At 36.7% G+C, this 12,472-nt stretch overlaps 1 protein-coding gene across 1 annotated transcript; it reads left to right on the top strand.

Moving 5' to 3' along the window:
* Positions 1-753: 753 nt before the first annotated feature.
* On the top strand, positions 754-12,137 carry LOC104164603 (WASH complex subunit strumpellin-like; the record flags this gene model as incomplete). The annotated part of the gene is made up of 8 exons (XM_009703976.1): positions 754-1,053; positions 3,328-3,473; positions 4,561-4,645; positions 4,917-5,017; positions 5,938-6,130; positions 8,109-8,261; positions 10,742-10,855; positions 11,966-12,137. Coding segments are annotated over exons 1-8 (1,150 nt in total), but the record flags the coding sequence as incomplete, so codon positions are not given.
* Between the last annotated feature and the right edge of the window lie 335 nt (positions 12,138-12,472).

The following is a 12,472-nucleotide window of genomic DNA, read 5'->3' as shown; positions in this document are numbered from 1 at the left end:
CCGCTGTGGGGTCCAGGGCCCGCTGTGGGCCCTGCGGAGGGGCGCTTGCTGCAGCACTAATGCCCTGCACCTCGCCTAACGGGAAGGCTGAGCTCCTGGCTCTCGTTGTTGGGGCAGAAGCAGCACTGTCACCTTGAATTTATCTCCGTGGTTTGAAAGGTTATTGGTTAAAAGTCAAGCCATCTTATAACTTCCCATACGTGAAAGCTTATTTTTAGCAGCGTGGTTCTGCGTATCTTGCAGGAAACATGTCAATAAATAAAACTGACCAGAAAATGCAAACACAGCACAGAAGCTAATGTTTCAGCAATAAATAAGGAACGGTGCTGTGTTGTTTCCATTTGCTATAAAAGTTTTTCTTGTTGCTAAAGCTTATTACAATCATTTTGGTTGTATTTTTAAAGTGGCTATTATAAATATATCTTGTAATATGTTTTTGCTTTCCTTGCTGCTGTCTCTTTGCGTGGTCTCAATTGCTTCAATATTTGTGATCATTTCATTCTTCAATAGTTCTTTTCAACTTTTCTGGTACAAAAGGTCATGCTTTCCCTGCCTGGTCACACAGGTGACTGAATCAAACACAGCGTATGTGCTGAAGATGAATTCAGTGCATTTTTTTCATTTTACAAAGCTGTGGATAATTTAGATTTCATAAATTGAAATATTTGAGAGTATGCTTAAAGATCCACGTAGATTAAACTGTCAAAAATATGAATACAAAGCACTCATTGTGTGTGGTTTTGTTTTTACAGGCTATTAATGGCGCAGCTAGTTTCCTCATCTGACTTTCTTCTTCAAATAACCTAAAGACTAACGATCAGAATCCAACTGCAGGACTTCTGCTGCTCTGTCACATCCACCACCACAATGGTTGATTTTCTAGCTGAAAACAATCTCTGTGGTCAGGCAATTCTTCGAATTGTCTCCTGTGGAAATGCCATCATTGCAGAACTTCTGAGACTTTCTGAATTCATTCCTGGTGTTTTCAGGCTAAAGGACAAGGCTGACCAACAGAAGTATGGGGATATCATATTTGATTTCAGTTATTTTAAGGTAAATCCTTTTATTATTAAACTTTTCCTTAAAGCATTGCTGTCCTGCATGAGGATGCTTCAAGTTATGAAACAGCCATTCCTGACTATTGTGTTTATTACTAGTAATCTTCAGAATTGACTATCATGACTTCTTATTTGCTTAGTTTTTATCAAAAATTCACCAATCTGGGATATCAATTGGGATATGCTTGCATCCTAATGTTGCTCTTCTGGGCTGTCTTGTATCTTATGTACTTCTGATCGTACCCAGCCTCAGCTGACTCATTTCAGTGAGCAAAAACAGTCTAGGGTAAGTTCTGTGCTTAGACCCCTAGGCAGAATATAAATACGACTGCTACCTACACTGAGAATATCAGGGCAAGAAGAGGGTGACAGTTTTAAGTTCATTCAAGAGCAGTCCCAGCTACACCTTTCAAAGTGTTTGACAAGTCATCTGGCCTATGAGCTCTGATGCATACTGATTATACAAAAGTTGAGTATTGGATTCTGGGGGATGGTATTATTATTGTTATTATTATCGTTATTATTAGTAGTATTTCCTGCAGGAACATTAAATTATACTTTCACCAGCAGGTGCTGAGCCTGTGCAGTTGGTTGTTTTCCTTTAGAGCAGTACTGTGGGCAGTATGCCCATCTTCCTTTGGTTATCTGTAGCTTATTCTTTGCAGCCATGAAAACTGCTTTCTGCTTTCCTGTTTAACAGTACTGTGATTGTTCATTCACTGGACTCGTCATATGCATTGAATAAACAAACAAATCAAAGAGTAGTGTCCATGAAAAGCCCTTATTTCCCTTACAAAATTAAGCTTCTTTCAGTACCTATTTCCCTCTGTCATTCTCCAGCATGATTAAGAAGGAAGTACAGAGACTATATAATCTGACTTTATCTGGATTGTACAATACAAGAAGTGTTAACAGTAAAGGGGGGAGGATTTTTTTTATCTTTTTAATTTATTTGGCTTTTGAGTGAGAGTTGTAAATTTCAAGCACTAATTGCAAGTCTTGGATGCTGAAAACCAGATACCTTTAGATCTAAGTGTTTGTTAGAAGTCTTTTTTTTTGCACAAATTGAAAATTTAAAAGCAGATAGGTATAATTGGTGAGAAATGCAATTATCCTTGAAATTGTAAGATTTTTGAATGTTAAGGAAGCACCACAGTGCTGCTGCTTTTCAGAGTAATCACCCCAAAATCAATAAAAGACATAAAGCAGAGATTAGTGCATTTACAGATATTTTCACTGTGAATGCACCATTTCTATATTCATGATTCTTAGAATTACCTAATGAGAAGAGATTTGAGTTTTGAAAATTCAGGCTGTTTACTTTGTGCATTTGAACTTCATAAGCAGTTTGGGGTCAGCTTTTATCCTTTGCTTTGTGTAGATATTTTGCACAAAAAGAGAAGCAGAAGAGCATTTTTAAAACCACACAAAAATTGTCAGCTAGGTATTAAGCTTGATATTTTATTTTAATTCTATTCTAAGCTGGTTTTATGGAGTTCATGTTGACTAAATCCTTTTAAGCCATGTTCTCATGCTGTTGTAAGTGGTCTGTGGAATGACTTTAACAGTATTTTCACTTAAATGTTAATATTTTCAATTAAACATTAACGATATTTTCATTTAGGTGGTGATGGTGAGACCAAAGAGTGGTTATGAGAAATGTTGACAGGGGTAAATGGTTAGAAAAATTTGTACCATTGCCTTAAGGAAGTCAGGCTCTTCATCCCAACCCTTTTTCACCTATGATTGCTAATTACATAGTTTCTGCCTTAATTTGGGGGACTAGCACTGAGCTCAATCCAGAGGCTATAAAAAAAACAGGTATAATACTTTGAAGCAGTGTAACTGTATGAGAAGGTACTAAGCTTTGCGAGGCTTCAATGTTATGATTTCAATCTGAGAAATTGATCAGATCAAATGCGTAAAAGAAAAAAATTCCAGCAGGGAGATAGTACTTCAAAAACCACACAGTGGCTTCAGATGCACTGGGGCTTTACCCAGAGCATTGACTATTCTTTTCCATTGGTTACATAGGATAAATCATATTTAAAATCATTGCAGATTGTAACAAAGTGTAAAACTCATCTTTATGGAATCAATGTTCAATCATAAAGTAGCTTGGAAAACTACAGATACTTGTTTAGTACGAAATGTTAATTCTGGTGTGGTGCACACAGTGGTGGGTGCACATATTCTGTGTCCTACTGCAGAGAGGTCAAGTAGAGGCCAAAGTCAAACATTGTCTCTAAAGATGAATTTCTTTTCTTAGGGGCCTGAGACTTGTGAAGGCAAACTGGAAGCCAAACCTGAGTTACTGGATTTAGATGAAGAATTTCGTGAGAACAACATTGAAATTTTGACGAGATTTTATCTAGCTTTTCAGAGTGTACATAAATACATTGTAGATTTAAACAGGTATGGTATATTAAATACATGTGGGTTTTCTTAAAGACTAGATTACTGTTTAGTCTTAATAATGAGAAACTTTTTCCTTAAGGGACCCAATATGCTCGTTGTTGAAGCATATTCATGTGGACCTGGAAACTTGGATTGCTGAAGTGAACACTAACTTTTACTACTACTGTTGCTTACCAGCTTAATATATGACTTGAAAACATTTAACCTCTCCACCCAGTTTCCTCAATTGTAACCTAATTTTTCTTCTTTATTGTGAAGATTGTCTTGAAGATTTTTTTAATAAAAGGAGACTCCATATTGTTAAACTAAGGTTTTTGTGGTCTTGCAAAACAGAAAATCAGTTAGGGTTTTTTTCTTTAACTTTCATAGGTGTTATGTTCCTGAACTTAATTTTTCAGTGGAGTTGCCATATTCTCAAATTTACTACTCTAACCTGTACCAAAAAATTTGAAACGTTTATGAAATACTCTAAGAAAAAGTTCCAGAGAACCTTAAGCATAAGAATTGGTTTTGTTATTGATCTTATATGAAAAGATTAGTTAAAAGAGTAAATGTTTAACATTACTTATTAATAATTAGTGTTACTGGAAAATCCTTTAATAGGAAGAAATCTTCTGTTAATCGAGATGAACATACTCTTATTTCTAGCTCTACCTTCCAAATTGCAATTGAGATCAATTTATGGTATTTCCAGGAGATATTTTTGACGTAACTTGAAAATATGACAGTTTTACTAAATTTTGGAGTGGAAGCCGCCTCAGTACTGTCTTCTCAGGCTGTTCCATAAGGAGATTAAGAGGATGTTAGCTGTAAGTTACAAAGTATCCTCTGGTGTCTTTCACATACAGCTTCAAGGTATGGAAGGAGGCTTTTACCAACTGGTTGGCTCTAGCTAGGAGTTCCAGCCTCTCATTTCGTAGTAGAGTATCTCTTCTTCTTTGTCTGAAAAACTCAGCGTTACTTGTACTAGGGAAATGTTCTGATGTGTCTGTTGACTTTCAGAGAAAATTGACCAATTGAGTTCTGAGGACATATGATTTGAGAGCAAAGTAGTCAATGATTAACTCTTTGTTATGATCCCTAGATATTTAGATGACCTCAATGAAGGAATTTACATTCAGCAAACATTAGAAACAGTCCTCCTTAATGAAGATGGAAAACAGCTTCTAGTAAGTATTGAACAGCTCTGTAATAGTAGAAAATGAACCAACGAGTTTAGTGCCAGACTAGATGAAGATTTACATTCACTGAATGCATGGAAATGCTGTGACTTGCTTTTAAGAGAGGACAGATCAAAAATGTACAGCCTGCCATTTTTCATGTTGTATTGACTAAGTAGTTGATGTTGGGTTAGTTTGCCAGTACATATTTGTCTTTACATGTCACTACAAAATTGTGTTTCTGTGATTTCTTCCCATCATTCTTCCTTTTTCTAAACAGTGTGAAGCGCTCTATTTATATGGAGTCATGCTACTGGTCATTGATCAGAAGACTGAAGGAGAAGTCAGAGAAAGAATGTTGGTTTCCTACTACAGATACAGGTAATGTATATTGGTTTTCAGAAGCACTCGAGGCTGAAAGGATGTAAGATATTCAGTTAATTAGGTTATTGAATTAAGATAAATGGAAATATCAGCAACTTTTTCACTGTCTGACCATACTGATAGACTCTGATAATTCTGCAGAGCTCTCTGCATGTTAATAGAACTCCTTGCATTAGCTGGTTTTCCAAGTCTAGCTGCAAACAGCAGCGACAGATTTTTCACACTGTCACAATTGAAATTTGAAGTCCACTGACAATTCAGCTAAAGCTTTAACTTGGCAAGTGCCATATCAAAGGTTCCCCAATGTGTGAGCAAATCTTGGTGAAAAGTCCTGAGTATCTAGATGACAAATGTATTGCTTCTTGTGGTTACAGTGCTTGATTAGTCAAATCAATAATGAGTTTCCAGGGTACGTTGACAGTATCATTGTATGACAGTTAGGGTCTCAAAAGGTATCAGTACAAATCCTTTCACACGTACAAAAAAGGAGGTATCCAGTTTCTATGCTTCTTTGACTATGTTTATGCCTCTCAGTATATAATGAGAGAGGATCCTTAACTCTGGAATGCAGAAGTGGATCAGCAAGGGGAATTCAGCAATGGGGAGGAGAAAAGGGGAAGAAAAAAAACAAAACACAGAACAAAATTCCTCCTCTGAACATAAAGCTACTCATTTCTGTTCCTGAATAAAGTGATTTTTTCTGTTTGTGCTTTGGGTGCTTATCTGAGATTCCAGTAGGGACATTTATTGGTGTCTTCCTATAATATGAACATTATATTCATGCAGTAAACAACCAGAAATCTCCCAGACCTTACTATCTGATCATTTTCTTGGAGGAAAGGCAAGGTTGCAAGGGGAGGAAGAGGAAATGGTTAGATCATAGAGCTAACTTTTTGTTCCTTTGTTTTGTAAAACAGTGCAGCCCGATCCTCTGCTGATTCTAATTTAGATGATATCTGTAAATTGCTTCGAAGTACTGGATACTCAAGCCAACCTGGAGCTAAAAGACCTCCAAACTACCCCGAGAGTTACTTCAGCAGGGTACCCATAAGTGAAACATTCATTAGCATGGTTATTGGCCGCTTACGGTCAGATGACATTTATAACCAGGTAAGTTACTGTGAGATAAAAAAGGGATCTAAAATTGAATATAAAATGGTTTCTCAGGTTAATTACTCAACTATGAAGCCCAGAAAGAAAAAAAATCACAGATTCATGAAGGTTGGAAAGGACCTCTTGAGATCACCTAGTCTAACCCCCTGGCTCAAGCAGGGTCAGCTAGAGCAGATTGTCTAGTATTGCGTCCAGTTGGGTTTTGAGTATCTCCAGAGGTGCAGACTGCAGAACCTCTCTAGGCAACCTGCTCCAGTGTTTGGCCAACCTCACAGTAAAAAAACCTCTAATTTAATGTCTTTAAATCATAAATAATTGGCCACCCTTAATAACTCTTAATTCCTTCAGAGATTCTCATTCTTTTAATTACTGCATAGATATTCATCATCCCTTAGTAGTCTGTGTTTAAAAAGGAATATGGTATTGCAGTTCTTAACTATGACAACTGTATTAATAAAAGAAAACAAAAATTGAAGCAAAGTATGAGTAATGGCTACTATATTTACAGTCTCTTCTAATATGACTCCTTTGACAGATCTTTAACTAAGTGTTTGTTTTTGAGCAGGTTTCAGTCTTTAGCATGGGCAAGTGATCTTATTTCTGTAGTTATTGGCACACTTTTGGTGAATCCTGAAAAACTGAAGCAGTTTATAGCTGCCAGAAAACCAGCGTTTGAAGATTAATGAATGATTGTAAGAAAGAAACAAAAGGTTAAGTGTTTAGACAGGAGTAATAATTTAAAACTAGGGACCTTATGGAAAACATTTTTATACTATTGACAGACATATTAACCTTCAAAGGGGAAAAAATGCCTTTTCAGGTACTATACTGTAAGAATTTTTAAAGATGCGCAGAGTTCTAGAAACAAAAAAAAAAGAGAACTTAGCAAGTTGTGAAGAGAGCTGGTTTTATGACATAATCTGTGTCTCTGATAGGAAACCATGAAGTGTTTGTGAGGCTATGCTCTTGTAAAGTACTTAACCTAGAAATCTTACTTAAATTGGCTGATATTTTGTATCAAAATTACATTCTCCCTTTTTTATATAATATTGTTGGTTTATTGCCTTTGCATTAAAATAATACTACAGTTTGTGATTTTTATTTTCTAGTGCTTACAGTTGAAAATGAAAAACATTAATGTTTTTATACAAAGCGTGATTATAACCTATGTATTTTTTCCAAATGTAGTACAAAAAGTAGGGTAGAAATCTTCAGCTCAACCCAAACTGAATATGGCCTGTTTTACTAAATTGTGTTATGTCTGAGGTGTTATCTCCTTTGACACTTGCAGTTTATTCTTGATGGCAGTAGGTAGAAGCCTCCTGATTTTTCCTACTAGTCTGAACATTTAACCTAATAAAATAACCAAACAAAATTAAAGAAAAATAGAATACTACTAAATAAAAACAGAGAACTGTTTTCCTAATGACAAGTCATTATGTCTTATTGAGTATGATTTTGATGCCAACTTTTTTTGTTAACATGAAGGTCTTGTATACAATCCTATATATATTTTTAAATGAAAATTCAGTTAATAATTTTAATCGGTTTGATTTTGCTGGTACATGGAATTGGTGAATAATTAAATTATCTGCATCCTAATTGCCTATTACTTCAGTTAAATGAATGCTTTTTTTTATCTGAGATGAACTACACACACCTGATTGTTATTAAATACTTATTTCTAACTCTGCCCCTTTCAACTCATCCTAATCTCTTCGGTTCATCCCTCCTTTGACTCATTTTCAGCATAGTAATATCTTACTATATCCTGTTAAAGTTAGCAGGCATCTACACAGTCAACTTTTATTTTCTATAAAGTATATCTGGTAAATACGCTGCATGTGCAAGCATGTCCAGCTTACCTACATATCCTCCTTGCCTCCTAGTATCTATATACCGTACTTTTTAATGTTTGCAAGTGGTTTATGTTGCATTATATTATGTTCAGTTTTGGTTTGTTCCCTTTTCCTAGGTTTCGGCATACCCGTTACCAGAACACCGCAGCACTGCCCTGGCTACTCAGGCCGCGATGCTCTATGTGATACTGTATTTTGACCCTTCTGTTCTTCACACTCAACAAGCAAAAATGAGAGAGATTGTGGATAAATACTTTCCAGATAATTGGGTAAAAAATTATTCTGTTTTAAAACTGTTCCCTGGGTTGAATGTTATAGGAACAATTTACCTTCTTTTTACAGCGTGCATTATAGCAAATAATAATATCCTAAAACTAGAACAGATTCTTCTCTGGGGAAATTTTACTTTGTTCAGAATGAAGCAGTCTGAGCCAAACCTGCTGGATAAATGTGGAAAGCTGTCCCTTGAAAAATACCGGTTATTGTCTAAAATGCTTAAATCAACTACTCTGATACCATCGTGGCAAAATGAATTATAGAACAATGTAGGCTGGAAGGTAATACAGGGATCTTCTAGTCCAGCCTTTTCCTCAAAGCAGGGCTAGCTTCAAAGTTAAATAAGGTTACTTGGGACTTTTCCAGTTGCTTTGAAAATATCTAAAACAAAGATCTACAGCCTCTGTGGGTACCTGTGGCTGTGCTTAATCACTCTCACGGTGAAGAATTTCTTCCTTCTGAACAAGTGGAATTTCCCCTGTTGTAGCTTGTGACTGTTGCCTCTTGTATTTTCACTGTGCATCACTGAGATCGGTCTGGCTCTGTCTTATTCATAAATTCCCTTTAGGTGGTGGAAGACTGCAGTCAAATCCCTTAGTCTTCTTTCCTCCAGCTTAAGCAAACCCAGCTCCCTCAGCCTCTGCTTTCATAGTGGGTCCCCATAAGTGGCCTTCTATGTGATTCATTCCAGTTTGTCCGTGTCTGTCTCATCGTGAGGAGGCTGACTGGATGGAAGTAATCACTTCCCTCAATCTTCTGGCTACAGTCTGGCTGACATAGCTTAGGGTATGATTACTCTTTGTTGTCATAAGTCTTCATGTCTGATTCATGTTCAGTCCTTTTCTGCAGAATTGCTGACAGACAGTTCCCAGATTGTGCTGTTGCAAGGGTTTGGTCCTGTCCCAAGTGCAAGTCTTTGTATTTATCATTATTGAACCTCATGTGGTTTCTGCTGGTGAATTCTACCAGCTTGTCAAGGACACTCTGGATGACCGTCTTGCCCTCCCAGAAATCCTCCCACATTGATGTTATTGGAAAACTTGTTTAATGATTCATTTCATGCCATTGTCCGAACAACTTAGAAGCAAAAGCTGTCACTCTGTGCAACTCTATAGACCTTTTCAGATGCAATGATCAAAATGGAATTACTGCGTGTCTCTGTATTGAGATTTAGGATTTCCATCGAGAAGCCCTACTCTGCAAAAAATGCTACTGAAATAGGCTGGCATGTAACAATAGAGTCCCCAGGTAGTCTGTATCAAAGGGAATCAGACTTAACAAAGAAACTATAAATAAATTAATTTATGTATCTGTGTTGGTTTCGAATTGTATTCTTCTGTACCATAAGTGGAACAGTGAAGAAAGGAGGAAGGAAACTGTAATAACTGGCTATTTTAATAGACATTAGAACCCATCAGTTTCTGAAAAACTGCAAGCTTATTTTAGAAATGAGAACTTGACATTGTGATTTTTTGATAATGCCAGCATTTTTATTCACTTTACTGCATAGTACAAACTGTTATTTTAAGACAACACCTTATCTTCTTGTGATCAGGTATGGCTAAGTTAGCTGAATTGTACAGAGTACTTGACTCTTAGGCTGGTTTCGAATGATTGCTAGTAGTTGAAGTGTAGCCTTTTGAGGAACTGTCATCTACAGGAAATAATGAGTTTCACTTCAACAATATGAGAGGGATCCTCATATCAGCAGACTAGTATCCCATTTGCCTTTACTAGCTTCCTTTTTGACACTGTGAGAAGAGCTCAAAGGCTGACAGTATCCCCCTAGATGTGATCGGTCCTGGATGGAGGAATGTTGGAGCAATAGTGTGACAAAGCTCATAATGGCACAGCTCTGTATATCCTTCATCTGTCAGTAACCCAAGGCTTCCATTTTTAGTCAGGTATCTTACAAACACTTGTAAGTCAACCACAAATCTGTATTTTTAATCACACTTAAACTTGGACTAGGGGTCTGAAATCAGTTCCTCTTTGCTCCTTAAAAATGCCAGCATGGAATCATAATTTCCTTCTGTTTGTGTTCACCATAGAAGGTGCATTACATTTCAGTTTGGTCCTTTGGGCATTCTCAGAGTAGGATTCATTCAGATCATTTTACCCTCCTGTCATAGTTGTTTTCCCAGTTGCTTTCATCAGTCTTCTGCCTAGTATCATCAAAATGAAAAAGAAGTCACAAGTTCATGGGCAAAAAAATAGAGGCCAAGGATCATACACAGTGACTGAAAGAACTGTCAGCTTCTTTTCAGAACTAAGTCTCTAATTAACTATGTGCCTTTTATTTCCTTGATTACCAACAGTGGTGGAGCAAAAAGTACAGCTACCAAAAAAGTTTAGTTATCTCCTATTTATACCCACAGCATATCGCTTTCTACTTATATTGCTAAATGAGAAGTATGTCTTTTTTTTTAATAAAAATATAAATGCAACTTCTTGTTTTCTGCTTCCAACTTAGGTTATTAGCATTTACATGGGAATCACTGTAAATCTAGCAGAAGCATGGGAACCTTACAAAGCTGCGAAAACTGCCCTGAACTACACACTGGATCTTTCAAATGTCAAAGAGCAGGTACGTAAGCCATAGTTAAGTGTTTTTAGCAAGGTTCAAGCTGTGTGGGCATCTCAGGTATATTATATGACATCAATAATGCACGGGTCTTTTTCTTGCATACAATTATTTGCATTACATTCAAATACAGTACTTTGAGTACATAACTCTCTACATAAATTTGAGTTAAAGATACTTCAAAGTTTCAAAATCTGGTTTTCACTGCACTGCTTGTTTCAATTCCTCTTGCAGTGTTTGTTTCCCCTAGAAGTTTCAGGGTTGTGACTTGACTGAATAGATACTAGCACTCATTGCCATTTTATTCAGTACTGGTATGTCTTAAGCTGACTATAGTGTTTGGTCTTTCATAGGTAACAGTTTTAGAAGTTACACATTTGTGCTGACAGGGTGTGACACAGTTTTAAATGGGGCCTCCCAAATTAAACAATAATCTGGAAAAAGCATCTGATTTAAAGGAATAATAGCAGAATGTTGTGTGATGCAATGCAGTTAGCTCTTTTTATATAAAATTATTTTTTCCATGCCTAAAAAACAGTGAGTAATATTGAGTTGGTTGATTGTTTGCCCAATCAACAAATCAGTTGACTGATGATCGCTAAATGCCTCCTCAGAATCTGACCCCAGTGCTCAGGAAAGAACAGGCAGAAGTGTTTAATTAGGAGAACTGTACTTTATATTGTCCAGTAAACTTAAGGAATATGAGCAGTCTTTAGGGAAGAAGTTTGCTTAGTAGAACTGACATTTAATTCCTAACAAACATTTCCATTCTGGAATAGATTTTTGTTGTTCTTTCTCATTAGGCAATAAAATATGAGTACCATTTTTTATGAATAATTTCTAGAGAGTGCCTAACTGAATATAGGAAGTTTACAAGTCTGCATTTTTGAAAGATTATGCTTCCTGTGTAGGCTCTTTGCTTTAAAATCTAGCTTGCATCCTTTGTCATGCAGTTACAGTGTATGATATTGCCTACCAGCAATGATAGTAATTTTTATATCAGTTACTTGCTCTGTGTGCCCTTTAAGTTCTCAGGAAGCCACAGTCACATTGTACATGATGTATTCCATTTGAGGCAAGGATTATATTGATGCAAGCTTTGTTTATTCCAAGGCAAGCAGATATGCTGGAGTCACTGAGCGAGTGCACACTCAGGTGCAGCAGTTTCTCAAAGAGGGCTGTCTAAGGGAAGAGCTGGTGCTCGACAACATTCCCAAGCTGCTGAATTGCCTGCGAGATGGCAATGTAGCAATCCGCTGGCTGATGCTTCACACTGCAGACACAGGTAAGACTTCATGCTAGGCTTTTACTAGAGAGCTGTGAGTCCTGCTATACTGGTGCTTCACGTTAGATCCTGAGGGAAGTTCAGTGTGTGCTGCTATTGAAGTCAGCAGAGTTTCATCTACTGTTTTTAATAGATTGTTGAGATGATATTTTCCTAACAGTCTTCTAAAGTCTTCGGCCAAAACAGCACACATGCATTTCCTTAATTCTTGCAAGCTAGACACAGGTATAAAAAGTAGTAGAAAAAGTCATGATCCTGTTGAATAATACTCTGCAGAAAAAGTCTGGGAACTTTATCTTTCTCTGCCTTATCATAGAATCATAGAATGGTTTGAT

The sequence above is a fragment of the Cariama cristata genome, unplaced genomic scaffold, assembly GCF_000690535.1.
Source record: "Cariama cristata isolate BGI_N322 unplaced genomic scaffold, ASM69053v1 Scaffold19047, whole genome shotgun sequence".
Taxonomy (NCBI): Eukaryota; Metazoa; Chordata; class Aves; order Cariamiformes; family Cariamidae; genus Cariama; species Cariama cristata.
This window is presented reverse-complemented; position numbering and strand designations above follow the sequence as displayed.